This window comes from Anomalospiza imberbis, chromosome Z (genome assembly GCF_031753505.1).
Source record: "Anomalospiza imberbis isolate Cuckoo-Finch-1a 21T00152 chromosome Z, ASM3175350v1, whole genome shotgun sequence".
NCBI classification, from domain to species: Eukaryota; Metazoa; Chordata; class Aves; order Passeriformes; family Viduidae; genus Anomalospiza; species Anomalospiza imberbis.
This window is the reverse complement of record NC_089721.1, coordinates 26,756,047-26,770,266: the sequence shown is the minus strand read 5'-3', so window position 1 is coordinate 26,770,266 and position 14,220 is coordinate 26,756,047. Positions and strand designations below refer to the sequence as shown.

General features: G+C 39.4%; 1 protein-coding gene across 1 annotated transcript; it reads left to right on the top strand.

The window, feature by feature from the left end:
• Window position 1: 1 nt before the first annotated feature.
• RMI1 (RecQ mediated genome instability 1) lies at window positions 2-5,378 on the top strand. The gene is made up of 2 exons (XM_068176195.1): window positions 2-151; window positions 2,528-5,378. Exon 2 carries the CDS (start codon window positions 2,556-2,558, stop codon window positions 4,428-4,430), a length of 1,875 nt encoding a protein of 624 aa, XP_068032296.1. The 5' UTR covers window positions 2-151; window positions 2,528-2,555; the 3' UTR covers window positions 4,431-5,378.
• The last annotated feature ends 8,842 nt before the right edge of the window (window positions 5,379-14,220 follow it).

The following is a 14,220-nucleotide window of genomic DNA, read 5'->3' as shown; positions in this document are numbered from 1 at the left end:
TGTGGCGAAACTCTCGCGATGATTTGACGCGCGCCTCCCATTGGCTGGTGGGTGCTCGCGGCGGTTTTGGGGAGCGCGGGCTCGGGTGCTGCCCGATCCCTCAGGCCGGCGGGAGCCGGGGCCGCCCCGCCGCGACCGCTCGCTCGCCCCGGTGAGTTGGAGCTCTCGACCCCTCCGAGGGGCTGCGAAGTGCCTATCCTCATTCAGGTCTTACTCTTCCCCTCGCCTCTGCTTCCCTCCCTCCCTCCCTCACTCCTTTCAACTCCTCTGTTGAAAGCTGGCGCTTTACTTGGGTTAACTCGGCGGTATCTTCCGAGTGGTGGATCTTTTGGGGAGAGCTTGGAGGCAGGGTGTTCTTTTGTTCGCTCTAAGGGCTATAATGGCAAAAATACCCAAATAAACACAACAGAACCCACACCTGGTGATTCTTAAATACTCTTACTATAGGTTTTGTTATCGTTGTGTTCTGTAGAGAGATTGAGTTACTCAGTCGCCCTTTTTAAGGGATTGAACATGCTACAAGCACAGTTAGGCAACCTAGTATTTTTTTAATTTTGTAGTAGTGACATGGGTGCAGGTGTTGAATGCACCATTAGCAGGTGTGCTAGCGATACCAGATTTGAAGGTGTTGCTGACTTTCTCGATGGAGAAGAGCCTTGCAGAAGGATCTGAAATAGATTGGAGCAATGGGCAATTAGCAGTGGCATGAAATTAAGCAAGAACAAATCCAGATTCTGCCCCTGGGATGCAGTAAAGCTGGGCACAAGTATAAGCTGGGAGAGGAGTGTGTGTAGAACAGCCCTGCAAAAGGGATCTGGGGGTGCTGGTCGTCAGCAGCTCAGGCTGAGCCAGCAGTGTGTGCCCGGGCAGCCAGGAGGGCAAACCCCATCCCGCCGTGCATCAGACACAGCATCACCAGCTGTGATTGGGATCATCCTGCTGGATTCAGCCCTGGGGTGGCCTCACCCTGAGTCCTGTGTGCAGTGCCGGGCCCCACAGCCTGAGAAGGGTGGGAAGGTCCTGGAATGGTCCAGAGGAGGACAACAGAGCTGGTGGAAGGGCTGGAAGGCACATCCTCTGAGGAGAGGCTGAGGGCTCTGGGTTTGTCTGGTTTGGAGAGAAGGAGGCTCAGGGGTGACCTCACTGCTCTGTACAGCTCCCTGGGGAGGGGACCTGGAGAGGGAGTGCTGGTCTGCTCCTGGCATCCAGTAACAGGAGATGTGGGAATGGTTCAAAGCTGTATCAGGGGAGCTTCAGACTTGACAATAGGAATATTTTCCTTACCAAGGACAACAAAGCTTGTGAAAGGCCTAGAGAGTAAGTGGTGTTAAGAGTGGTTGAGGGAGCAGGGTTGGAGAAAAGGAGGCTCAGGGGAGACATTATTGCTCTCCACGTCTACTTGAAAGGAAATTGTTGCAAGGTGGGGGTCAGTCTCTGGAACAGACTTCAAGGTGTACCAAAGGAAGTTCAGATTGGACATCAGGAATTTTTCACAGAAAGGGTGTTTAAGCAATGAACCGGCTGCCCAGGGAGATAATGGAGTCACCATCTCTGGAATTGTTCAAGAAGTGATTGGACATGGCTCTTCATGCTGTGATCTAGTTGGATGGTGGTGTTCAGTCAGAGATTGGACTCAATGATCTTAGAAGTCTTTTCCAACATGAATTACTCTAGTTCTAAGAGCATGATCAAATACTGGAACCGGCTTCTTATAGAGGTTGCTGATGCCCTAAACCTGTTAGTTTTTAAGATGTGTCCAGACAATATCCTTAGTAACATGCTTTTACTTCTGGTCAGCCCTGAACTGGGCAGGTGGTTGGACTAAATGATCATTCAGAGTCCCTTCCAACTGAAATATTTATATTCTACTCTGTTTTTGCAGAACTACTTCCTAAACTAACAAGAAGTTTCCGTTTATTAGCCACTGATGTCCTTGAAATTATAGCTACCAAGACTTGGTGCTATTGCAGCCAAGCCCTGCACTGGGTCTCTAGATGAATGTTTCAAGCCAGCTTTCTGTTGTTGGGTACAAAGCTTTCAATCACAGACTGAAAGTTACTCTTCTGATATAAGTGTTGATAGACCTCAGCTTAGTTCTGTAGATCCTCTTCTGTTTGTAACAGTTCTGGTGAAGTGGGAGAATAACATCTCAGGTCAATTTCTAAAGTAAACTGTGTTAACAGAAGGAAAACCATAAAAAAAGAGGAAATCTATTTTAAAACCTACTGCTCTTATGATTTGGGTTTTTTGTCTATTCACTTTCAATCTATAAGAAAAGGGTTTCAGTTATATGTTTCTAATTTAATCAACAGAAGAAAAGTGTCGTTGCTTAAGTCTCCATAATTTTCTTATATTTTGCACATACCTTTTATGCTGATTGAAACATTAAACTTTGGAAATGCCTGGTAATTTCATTGTCTGTAGAAGTGTTTTTAATTTAAATTTTTTATACAATATAAGCATGAACCTTGTAATAATTTCAGTTTTTGTCACAAGATTAAATATGTCTTTTTGAATTTCATTTTAGGGCATTCAGTCTCTTACCATAAAAGAAAATGTCTACATCTAGCATTGTAGCAAGAGTGGAAACCTGGCTTTCATCCACATGGCACGTTAAAGTTCCTTTAACATGGCTGGAAGCATGTATTAATTGGATCCAGGAAGAAAATAGTGGTAGTAATTTAAGTCAAGCTCAGATTAACAAGCAGGTATTTGAGCAATGGCTTCTTACTGATCTGAGAGACTTGGAATATCCTATTTTGCCTAATTGCATCCTAGATACTCCCCAGGGAGAGTTATCCGGCTGCTTCTCTATACAGATTGATTCACTGGTGGATGTTAGCCAGCCAGCATATTCTCAGTTGCAGAAGCTAAGAGGGAAAAGCACTGTAAATGAAGAAGTGACAGCCAGTACTCAAGCATTTCAGAAGCCCTGGGAAGCAAAGCCTACTCGAATGCTGATGCTACAATTAACCGATGGCATACATCAAATTCAGGGCATGGAGTATCAACCAGTGCCTGTTCTCTGCAGTAATCTCCCTCCTGGAACAAAAATCACTGTACAGGGCAATATTGCATATCGTCTTGGAGTTCTTCTGCTTAAACCAGAAAATGTGAAACTGTTGGGGGGTGAAGTTGATGCTCTTCTTGAGGATTATTGTCAGGAGAGAGTTCTTGCTAGGTTAATTGGAGAAGCTGAAAACCCTAATTCTGTTGGACAAGCTGGACATGAACAGATTTTTTCAAGGCCTGTGGATGAGTTAGAACAAATTCTTGGTCCTTCAGATGAAGAGCTTTTAGCCAGCCTTGATGAAAATAATGAATTTACTTTAAATAACAGAACATCTTTAGAAAGTGGATACTGTAGTAGAAGCAACAATTTTAATACAGCCTCAGGTTCACTGACTGCACACAATGGAAATGTTTTGCTACAAAAATCTGGAAGTCCTTTGCCTCACTCAGATGAGCAAGTTTCACCTCCCACAGAATATGCTGATGGCTTTTTAAATGACTTTCCTTTAGAAGATGACTTTCTTCTGGAAGAAGAGATGCAAAGAGAGATGGAAGAAATGGCACCAGTGGAGATGAACAGAAACATTACTGGCAGACTTCCACATACATCTAGGAGCTCCTGCAATTCATCTTTAAATGGTACTGGTGAAGAAGACAATGTGAAGGAAAGAGATAAGCCCAGGGAAGCTATCAGCCAAGAAAAGAACATGAGAAAAACAATATTTGATGAAGATAGAAATAGCATGAGTAACTTTTTGCTGCACAAGGGCTTACATCAGACCTGCAGTTCATCAGCTTTCTCTTTGGAAAATCCTCCTGAGGAGGGGCACAATTATACAGACCTAGATGAGAGTGGATTTAAACACCAACACATTTCTAACAGCAGGGTGTTAAATGATGATCTTGTATTTTCCTTAAAAATGGATCCAGAAGGAGATCAGCAGAAATGTGATTTACAGATCTTTCCTTGCAAGGCAGTAAAGGCACATTTAGATTTAGATTGTCCGCCTTTCACATATATTTCCCTTCTCCTTGCAAAAAAACCAGAAACTGTTACAATTCTGAAAGTTAAATGTTTTATTGTAACTCTCACTGGAAACCTCACAAAAAGCAATGGGTCCTGGGGTATAAAGGCAAAAATTTCTGATGGCTCTGCTTATCTCGAAGTAGATATTGCTGATGATATTCTAACAAGTTTAATTGGCTTTTCAGTGCCTGAAATGAATAAGCTGAAAAAGGATCCAGCTTTACGTCTAAAACTTAAGGATGGTTTAGAGAAATGTCAAAAACAGCTGATAGATCTCTGTTGTTTGATGACTATTGAGTTTAATCCATTTCAGTCTAAAGCTACTGTATTAATTCTCCAGGATGCTGATGCTAGGCATCTAGAACAATTGAAGAAACGTTTGAATAAATAATATGTGCAAACTTGCAGACTATATATTAGGAAATGTTTAAATCAGATTTCCCTTGAAGAACTCTTGAAAGTTAAACTTCAATTAAGTGTTGTGTCTTTTATCAGGAATTATAATGTAAAAGTAAGACAAGGAGATTACTTGTTGGAGCACAACTGGATGGATTGTTTCTTATGGTGACAGTATTGGAATAAGATTTCTAATATTTGTGTCTTGACTTTTTCATTCTGCAAGATCCTATGTCTTCTAGACTGGTAATCCTGACTAGCAGAATTTGTCAGGAAATGTATAACAATGAACAAGCCATCTTGTTATTTTACTTTTTCAAGTACTTACCCGATTTTCAAAAGAAAGGTGCAGGAGACTCAGTTTTTCTTGGAGAAAATCAGTTGAATAAATTTAAATCAAATACAGTCCCTTCTGCCTATGGTGATCTGAAGACTCAAATCTGTATTCACTGTGCAAGAACCTAAAGCATAGAGAAATGAAATATTGTCTTCTAAATATTTAGGCGTGAGGAAAAAAAATCCAATCCTATACAAAAAGGAGATTTAAAAACCCTCTATTTTTGCAAATAATTTATAAGAAAGCCAAGTGTTTTAAAGTGTTTATTAGCAGAAAATTATCATAACGTATGGGGATTCTATTTTTTTGTCAGTATTTTTTGTTAGTATTAATCATTGCTAGTAGTTTTGAAATTAGAGGTAAATTTATTTGTTAACTCTTATGGTTACTTGACTAACATTTTTACAGAGTAGTCAAATATTTGTGCTGCACACATGTTGTATAGTATACTTAATGCTGGTCTTAATTTTGATTGATTTTTAAAATTGCTGCTTCTAAAATAATATAATAAAGTTCTCATTTAAATTTTGGTGGGTGCTGCTTAGTCACTTTAAAAGAAAAACAAATATTTTGTTGAGTGTATAGAGTATAAGAAATTATTTTATTTAGTTTTTTGTTCCTCTTTGCGCTTCTTCCCATCCTTTCCCCCCTTGCTTGTTTTTTGGTTTTGTGTTTGGTTTGTTTTGGGTGGGTTTTTTTTGTTTGTTTTTCCTTTGGTTGATTGGTTTGAGTTGGCTTCTTTTCTTGTAAATTCAGAAGAATATTCTGACAGGAATAGGGGAACCAATGACAGGAGCAGTTTGCCCCGTGTTGGTACTGCTTGCAAAGAATGTAAAATTGGTGGCTGGGAGAAAGGTTTTTTTTAAATACACCTGTCATTAGCTTTTTTTTAAAAAGCCTTTTCTTTATCTGAACAATGTCTGTTAGGCCATTGAGATTTTCTGTGACAGATTGCCACTATAGCCTTACTGCTCAATCCCAAAGGAGAACCACACCTAAAGACTCCAAGGAAAACTAGAAGTAATTTGCCAAGTAGGGTAAAAATGGAGGAAGGTGGAGCATGGGACATCTTGACAGTTTTTATGCTTGAGGTGTAAGGGGGGTTAGGCTTTATTTTGTACAGTTTATGAACACAGACATCCCTTTCTTTCCTTGCCCCTCCCACTGTCAAGAGAACCTGAGGAAATTATAACCCTGTGAGCCACCTCCAAGTTTATTTTCTGAGTCTTTTGGGAACAGTACATTGTTTAGAACTGTAAGAGCAAAAACTTTTGCCTGTCTGGAACCTACATTACTGGATCTTGAGTTACAGTTTCAGAAAAAATTGCTTGTTAGTAGGAAATTGACCAAGCTTCATTTCATGTAAACCTTGTGGAAGGTAATAGAGCTGACTGTAAACCTTCAATGCCATTTTATGGAAATATTTCTCCTATAGTGAGTTAGGAAACTTCCTTTGAAGTTTTTGAATTAGCATGTAAAAGGATAGGAGTCTTCAAACTTCAAATGACACAAATAATCCACAGATTTGATTCTGCTTATGCAGAGGAAGACTCATGTTATTCAAACTGCAAAATCAAATTAAGTGTTGTGTTTGGTTTAGATGATGAAGTCACACCTGCCCCTCTTTTTTTGCATTTGCGTCAATGTTTAGCCATCTCTGCCACAATAATTGCACGTACCTCCTGTTCTCTTCCTCCCTCCCCCACCTTCCCACCTTAAAGGCAATGTTACTTTTCTGACATTTTCTTCTCCCTCACCCCCATTGTCATTGTCTTCATTCTCAACATCTGCTCTCTAGAAAGCCACTGTCATGCCTGTGGTCTAGTGCAAGCAAGAAGATCTCAGTAAAGCTGTTTACAGCATGACTGCTCTGCAGATATTTCAGTGCAATTTTCTGGTGTATAAGGTCTCCAGATCTGTGTTCAAGCTTTTAGAATTAATGAGAAATATTGCATAGTTTTTCCAACAACAAAAGGAATTAAATTAGTTATATTGAGAAAGCATGCTTATTTAAGAGCTGATGCCAAACAGAAAATGGTTTGTGTGGCTATGCATAGCAGTCATTGGTTTTTGCCTTATCCACTTTGTTTGCTCTCAGAATCAACTTTTAACAGTCTTAGTGATTTGGTGCTGTTTGTATGCATGGTGTGCATATATTGCCTCACTGTGCCTGGCAGTGGTGTGTGTCAGGGCCCTTCAGATAACCACTGATCTTACAGTCTGAATTCACAACACAGGTTGCCACCCCAGCAGAGGTATGTCCACGTTTCTGTAGAATACAACAGCACTCCTGCAGCAGCTGCTGAAGGCACTTGTCGTGGCAGCTGCTCTCACAAGTTATATGTAGCTTCTGTCAGAAAGCAGCCTTTGCACTTTCTGTCCTCTCTTATCTACAGTGTATCATCAACTAACTACTTCTTGTTATCTTTGTTTCAGGTGCTACATAGTCTTCTTCACTTGCAGCCTATCTGACTGCAGTTTCAAGGTCTATGTTCTTCAAGAATGTTTTCCTTTTAATGGGGAAAATAAGCTTTTTTCTTGAAAAAAAAACCCAGTCACAGGTCACAGTGAAAACTTCCAATTAATTCAGTGTCAATATATGAAACTTACGTTATTCTCACACAGGGACATGGATGTTACCCTGTTAACAATGAAAGTCAGTTCTTGCCTTATGGTTATTCAAGAAAATGAAACCGATGAATGTGCTATGGCAGTATCAGGTACTTGCATCAGAATACTCTTTAAAAGCTGTCACTAAGTCAAGGTAGTAGAAAACAGAAGGCTCTCAGAAACTTTGCTGTGCTCTAGTTCTTTTCAAGGTATTCACTCAAACTGTAGAACAAGGCCATGGCTAGTCCAAGAAATATGGCACGTTTCCAAATAGACTAGGCTGGCAAAAACAGCTTGAGGACTAGTCTAATCCTACTGGATATTAGTTTGGCCACAAATATGCATGTCATTATAACCCAGCAACCTGCTTCTTGTCAAATGCAGGCAGTGTTCTCGGGAAGCAACAGCTAGCTGAGATAATGTAATTTCAAAGTATGAGTGAAGAATGTTAAGGGATTTCTTGAAAGATATTCTGAACTGATTAGTAGTGCGAGCTCACAGTAGAAGAATGATATATTTCAAGTCATATTAAAAGCAGAAATTTTGATGGTAATGGAACATGATTACATGGAACCATAAATATAACATTTGGTTCTAAATATAAAGACCTATTTCTGGATGTCTCACTGTAATAATATCAAACATTTCTGTTTTGAGTAAAAATGTAATAACTAAGCTTTTTGCTATAGGGAGGAAAGTAAGATTTATAGTATGGCGTTTCTGAATTATCTGTTGGCAACTAAAATTAAATGTATTTATCTGAGAGGAAAAGGCAGAAAGGACTTTAAAATGTAAGTAACACCTCTCATTTCAGATCCAGTTCTCTGGTGTTATGCTCCTAGAAGGAACAGAATACCAACAATAATAACAGCAAATGAGAGGATAAAGAAAAACTGACATTGCAACTCCTGAATTCAACAGAAGAGTTTACAAGTTTCTTACAAATCAGCTGCTCATCTAAACATATCAGTCTGTCACTTTTTTCCTTAAGGACTTCTTATTGTTCTGGGTTTTCTAACAGGGTGAAATTGCAGTGTGTAGCTGTTAGAATTTGTCCAGCTTCTGATTCTTTTCTTAAGACTAAAAAAACCTGGCACTTTCATCCTTTCCAAGAAATGGCATGTGCTCCATCTTCCTGACCACCTTGGCAGTATCCGCTGGTCATCTGCTTCCCTGACAGCAGCGTTCTTGTGCTAGGGAATGTTAAATAGGACACAAAACTCCACATGCAGTCTCACAAGGGCTGAAAGCAGAAGGCAGCTTTCTCTCTGGGATGTGCTTGCTGGCTGTGATGGTCATTGCCACCACAAGGTCACATGGCTGACTTCTGTTAAGCTGTACACAAGTGCACACAGCTCTTACTCTAAAGGTTCCTCACCAGATGGTTCCCAACCCCGTACTGTTATATGGAGTTACTTCTGCAAAGATGAAGGAATTTGCATTTGTCTTTGTTGAACTTATATTTCTACAAGTCCGTGTGTCCAACCTGTGCCATAATGGTTCTCTATCTCTAATTGCTTTCTTTTCTTTTCTTGCCCATCCCTGCCACGTGTGGAAGTTTCTCTACCACTTTCCCCTTATCTACACAATCGGACACCTCTTTCTAGAGGGAATTAGGTTGGGCAGACATGACTTGACATTGTAGGCTTGACATTGTGCTGGCTGTTTCAATCTACCACCACCTTCATATGCCTCTCTTGGATTGAGAGGGGACTTGCTCTAACCTCTGGGACTCAGGTCAGACTGTCAAGTTAATGATCCCCTGGATCCTCCTCCTGGAACATGGGTGTGGCACTTACCTTTTACCACTCATCAGGTACTACTGAAGCCTTTCCAGTGTCACTGAGAATGTCCTTGTGGAACACAAGCTAGCACCCTTTCTGGTCCCATGGGGAGTTGTATGTGTTTGCAGGGTAAAGTAGTCTGTTGCTACAAGGAGGTACTGATACATATGATTTCAGTAAGAAAGACACTCTGACTCTAAAATACCATTTAAAACACTAGTTATTGCTGATGAGGACAGACCGGGAAGGCTTTGAGGTGGTCAAAGAATCTGAATTTATTGTGAAGTACAACTGTATATATAGTATTTTAGAAAGGCTAGTAATGTTTTACTACAGTAATTGGGTTAAAAATCACATAAACAAACTTATGCATTTTAAATATCTCTTGTTTGCAAGTCTGATGTAATTTTCTTTTTTCCAGTAAACCCATCTGATTTGATCTTTTTGCAATCTTGATTTAATTCTCAAAGTTCTGTTTGCTCTTGCCAAGGCATCCTGTTATCAAATATCTTATGCTAACCAGGTCCAAAGTCCATCATCTGTCTTGTGTCCCAATATCCCAATAACTAGTTATTAAAACTAACGCTTTCAGATAAGGGCAAGGCCATGCAGGTGGCATAAGCTGTGGTACAAGAACTTTGTCAAGACAAGCAGCTGCTTGCTGGCTCCTCCAACGCTGTGCTGCCTGAGCTTGTCCTACCACCAAGAGATTTGCTCTGCCCAACACAGCCCGAGGGCCACACTGGCTGTGCTGAGCACAGACCTTGCCTGCTCAGGTTAGCCATGACATGTCACTGAGCTCAACATCTTGTCAGCATCTCCGCATTCCCTGTCCCATTACTTGCAGTCAGTTTTGATACCTTTCTACAGATACTGTTAGTAGGCTTGGGAAACTTAGTAGGCTTCTTGTCATCTGCTCATGGATCACCTGCTTCTTCCAGTATCTGTGTTGCCTCTGTAAGCTGTAAGTTATTTAGGCTGTATCACAGGTTTCATACCATAATACAAGTCACAATTTATGCTAGCTTTAAAATAGTTTTACTGTAGTGGCCCTGCAGATGGTAGAAGAACATTTTTGGCTAGATGATACTACTTAAAAAGCCATGGTAATATATAACTTACTGCTTTGTGGCAGGTGAATACCAAAACATCTTTTACATTAATTTAATGGACAAAACTAACATTGATTTCAGCAAAGTTCAGTTAATAAAAAAAGGGGAAAATGCAGGCTTCACAAATACCGTCTGAATTAGTAATACAACATAAACCAGAGAGGTGAGCTGATTTGGGTGAACTGAGAGGGATATTCATAGAAGGAGTAACAGATTAGAGGCCTTTCAGGATAAGGGTATTTCCCTATTTACCAGGGAAGCTCTCACAGAGTCATTGTGGTAAAGAAAATTTGCCTCAATTCTGTGGCTACTCAAAAAGCAGTAGGAATTCCAATTGACTGAGAGAGAGCATCTAATCTTCAGCCCTGTTGAGCACCTTTATGGTAGGTGGAGATTGAAGCTGGGAGACATTCCATACTTAATGCTTCTTAGCACCTAAATGAGCATCTCCTTGCACACTGACTTAGATTTTTTAGTTTAATTCCTTGTATAAATCTGAGATATATCCAGTACAGTTAATATAGCTGGTATAGTCCACCACGACATGTTAAACAACTTTTTGTTTGCATACTTGATAGGTTGGAATTTTCTTCTAGGATGAGAATAATCTTTTCTATAGGAGAGAAAAAAAAAAAAAAAACTCTACAGAGACACCTGGAGAGACTTAATCAATTAGCTAAGGACAGCTTCATGAGGCTCAATAGGGCAAAGTGCTGTGTTCTGCACTTGGGTCAAAACCACCCCATGCAGTGCTACAGGCTGGAGGAGGAGTGGCTGGAGAGCTGTTCAGCAGAAGGGGACTTGGGAGTGCTGGTTGAAGCCAGCTCAATTTAAGCCAACAGTGTGGCATCCTGGCCAGTATCAGCAATGGTGTGGCCTGCAGCACCAAGGCAGTGATTGTACCCCTGCACTTGGCACTGGTGAGACCACACCATGAGTCCTGCGTTCAGTTCTAGGCCCCTCACTTTAAAAAGGACATTGAGGTGCTGGAGAGTGTCCAGAGAAGGGCAATAAGGCTCCTGAAAGGACTAGAATACATGTCTTATAAGGAATGGCTGAGGGATCTGGGCTTGTTTTGTCTGGAGGAGAGGAAGCTCAGGAAGGTCCTCATTGCTCTCCACAACTCCCTGAAAGGAGGGTGTAGTGAGGTGGGGGCCAGTCTCCTCTACTGTGCCAGCAGTGAGAGGACCAGAGGAAATGGCCTTAAGATGAGGTAGGGGAGATTCAGATTAGTTATTATAGGAACATAATAAAAATTACTACATTTTTCTCACTGTTAGGGTGATGAGGAAATAGGTTTCCCTGGGAGGTGGTGGAGTCACCATCTCTGGAGGTGCTTAAGAGGAGTCTGGATCTGTTGCTGAGTGGTGTGGTTTAGTGATTTAGGGGTTACAGTGGTAATGCTTGTCGGTGCGACTGGATGATCTTAAAGGTTTCTTGCAACCTTGGCAATTCTATGATTATTCTATGAAAAGCAGATTTTTATTTCTGCTTAAAGGGTCAAGGATTTATTTTATTGATGTTGATAATCACAGTCCAAGACTGAAGCAATGGTGGCACTAACTGCAGAAGATGAAAGTCTGATCTCATTTTTAAAGTATTGAGAGAATAACAACCTTCACAAAGCATTCTTTCAAATGAAACATCAAAATGCTAAGGTGAAAATATACCTATGTTGAAAGAATCTGTGATGGAAAAGATTGTGATTTGTGATAATCAAGAGGAAATGTGCTCCACTAACAGCATTTACCAAATACATATAATTTCAACCTAGATATTCACAACTGACTTTCCTGCTCCTAGGACAATCTCTTGTTATAATTCCAGCACAATCATAATTTAACAGACATGTACTATATATAAAATTTGGGCAAGTATTACTGCTATTAAACAACAAATCTATTATTTATCATAAAGAAATAAAGCAGCCCCTAATGCATACGCTTAGGTAATTTACTCCCTTGTACCAATTGTTAATGTAATTCCCTTACACAGTTTCTCCAAACTAGAAAGTGCTATTAAGTAGAAAGTGTAAATAAGAATCTACTTGTAATTTAAAAAGTTCAAATTATCTTTCATTAGATACCTTTTTATGAAAACACATCTTTTGTCTTAAACCTTTTATTTACAAATGGATAACTCAAATACAAATACTGAAAAATTCGTTTGAGCTGCCAAGAATATTCTGCGAAGCATATGTGCAGTAAGGGCCAGTATAAATATTACTTTAAAATAAATGTTAGTGTATGGAAGAGCACTTCCATATAGATTTTACTTTTTGTTTTAGAGATACAAAGGCAAGCATCAGCTGTTAAGTGCTATGGGATCACATTGGATAGTGTAGGCAGACAAAATAGGAGAAAAGTAGATGTCTTACTTACGAGGCCTGTTGCTATTCATGAAAGAACACGAGGCTAATGCTCATGATATTTTTTTCTAATACCAGTGTTGAAAAATATTAATTATAATATTTTAATGTAAAATAAGAAAGGACAGTGTGAAATAATCCTCAATCTCTAGCCAAGTACTTTATCTACTGTCTAATATTGGTGATGGCTGATGACTAATCAAGAGACCAAAAAGCCCTAAAAGTCTGGTTTTCTTCTATCAAGTGACACTAGTTAGGGAACTCTGGGGACACTGTCCCCAAACGACACTTTGGGGAAACTGTCGTTTTCCCAAATGCATTTAAAACTCTGATTCAGTCACCATTCTTCCATTTCTATTATTTGACAAATAGAATTGGGAATTAGTTTGATGTAATACTGTCTTCGTGATGGCCTTTATAATAATCAGTAAATTAGGCCCTGGGTACATGTATAAAAATAAAGAGGTAGCATAATTGTGAATATTGACAGCTCAGTAGTATTTCTCCATATATGAGTAGTGATTGTTAATCACTCTGCAAAGACAGAAACAAGTATACAAAACACAGCATGTCTACATATTTATATGTTTTCCATAGTTTTTAGTAGTAATTTATCCACGTGACACAGAATCTGACATGTTTCAAACATATGCTCTGTATTGATGGAACTTGTAAAAACCATTAGCTTGTAGATAGAAATTAAATATTAAGGCCTCTGTTTCTGCTTCTTTGTAGTGGGAAGCTTTCTTTATAGAAGTTTTTTTCTCCTCTGAAGAGACATGAAAATATGTGGTAAGGAAAAATATTAATCTTCTGATAATCTTAACAAACTCGTTTAAATCCACAGTTTATGTTATTTATGATGACTCGTTATTTCATTAATAGTTTTGAGTCTAAGAATCCAGTAGTATGTCTTCAGTGCAATTTACAAAGTTACATCTTCCTGAGAAATACTTTCATATTGTATTATGCCAAGCATTTAAAAGTTTAAGAAAAATGTTTCTGATGGAAGTAAGCAAATCAAATTTTTATCATGACAGAAGTATATTCTAATATTGGGAAATGGTGTGTCTGTTTCTGACTTCATTTTGGGAATTTAAGGGATTGTTAGAGGAGGAGAATTTTTTAGTTGAAAAGGAAAGGGTGGTTGAAAAGAAAGTCAGGTATCTTAAAAGAAGTGTATTTTAGCAAGATGTTTCCATACTTGATTGGAGGGGGGAAAAGCAAAAGCTTAAATAAAACAACTTTAAAAAAACCCAAGCATCATATATTGGTTTTAATTTGATTTGGTTTCTGTAGGAAAGTCTATTTAAATAAACTAAGGTTGCTGTCCTCGGCAAGGAAACCATGTGCTTTACACATATAGTGTGCTTGATGTTGCTCTAGTGGTATGCACAGACCATTCAGTAGCAAAACTTTTATCAGACACTCTCACAGCAGAACTTATCTGCTAAAAGCTTCACGCTGCTCCATGGGTTTTTTAACCATTCTGTCTTGTTTGGAATGTTGTTGAAATCAAAAACTTGTATATTAATTCTACAGAAGAAGCCTTCAAACCTCTCAGTTGCTTTGGG

Excerpts from the sequence above, each read along its gene's own strand:
- RMI1 (XM_068176195.1), top strand. The coding sequence starts at position 2,556 with ATGTCTACATCTAGCATTGTAGCAAGAGTGGAAACCTGGCTTTCATCC.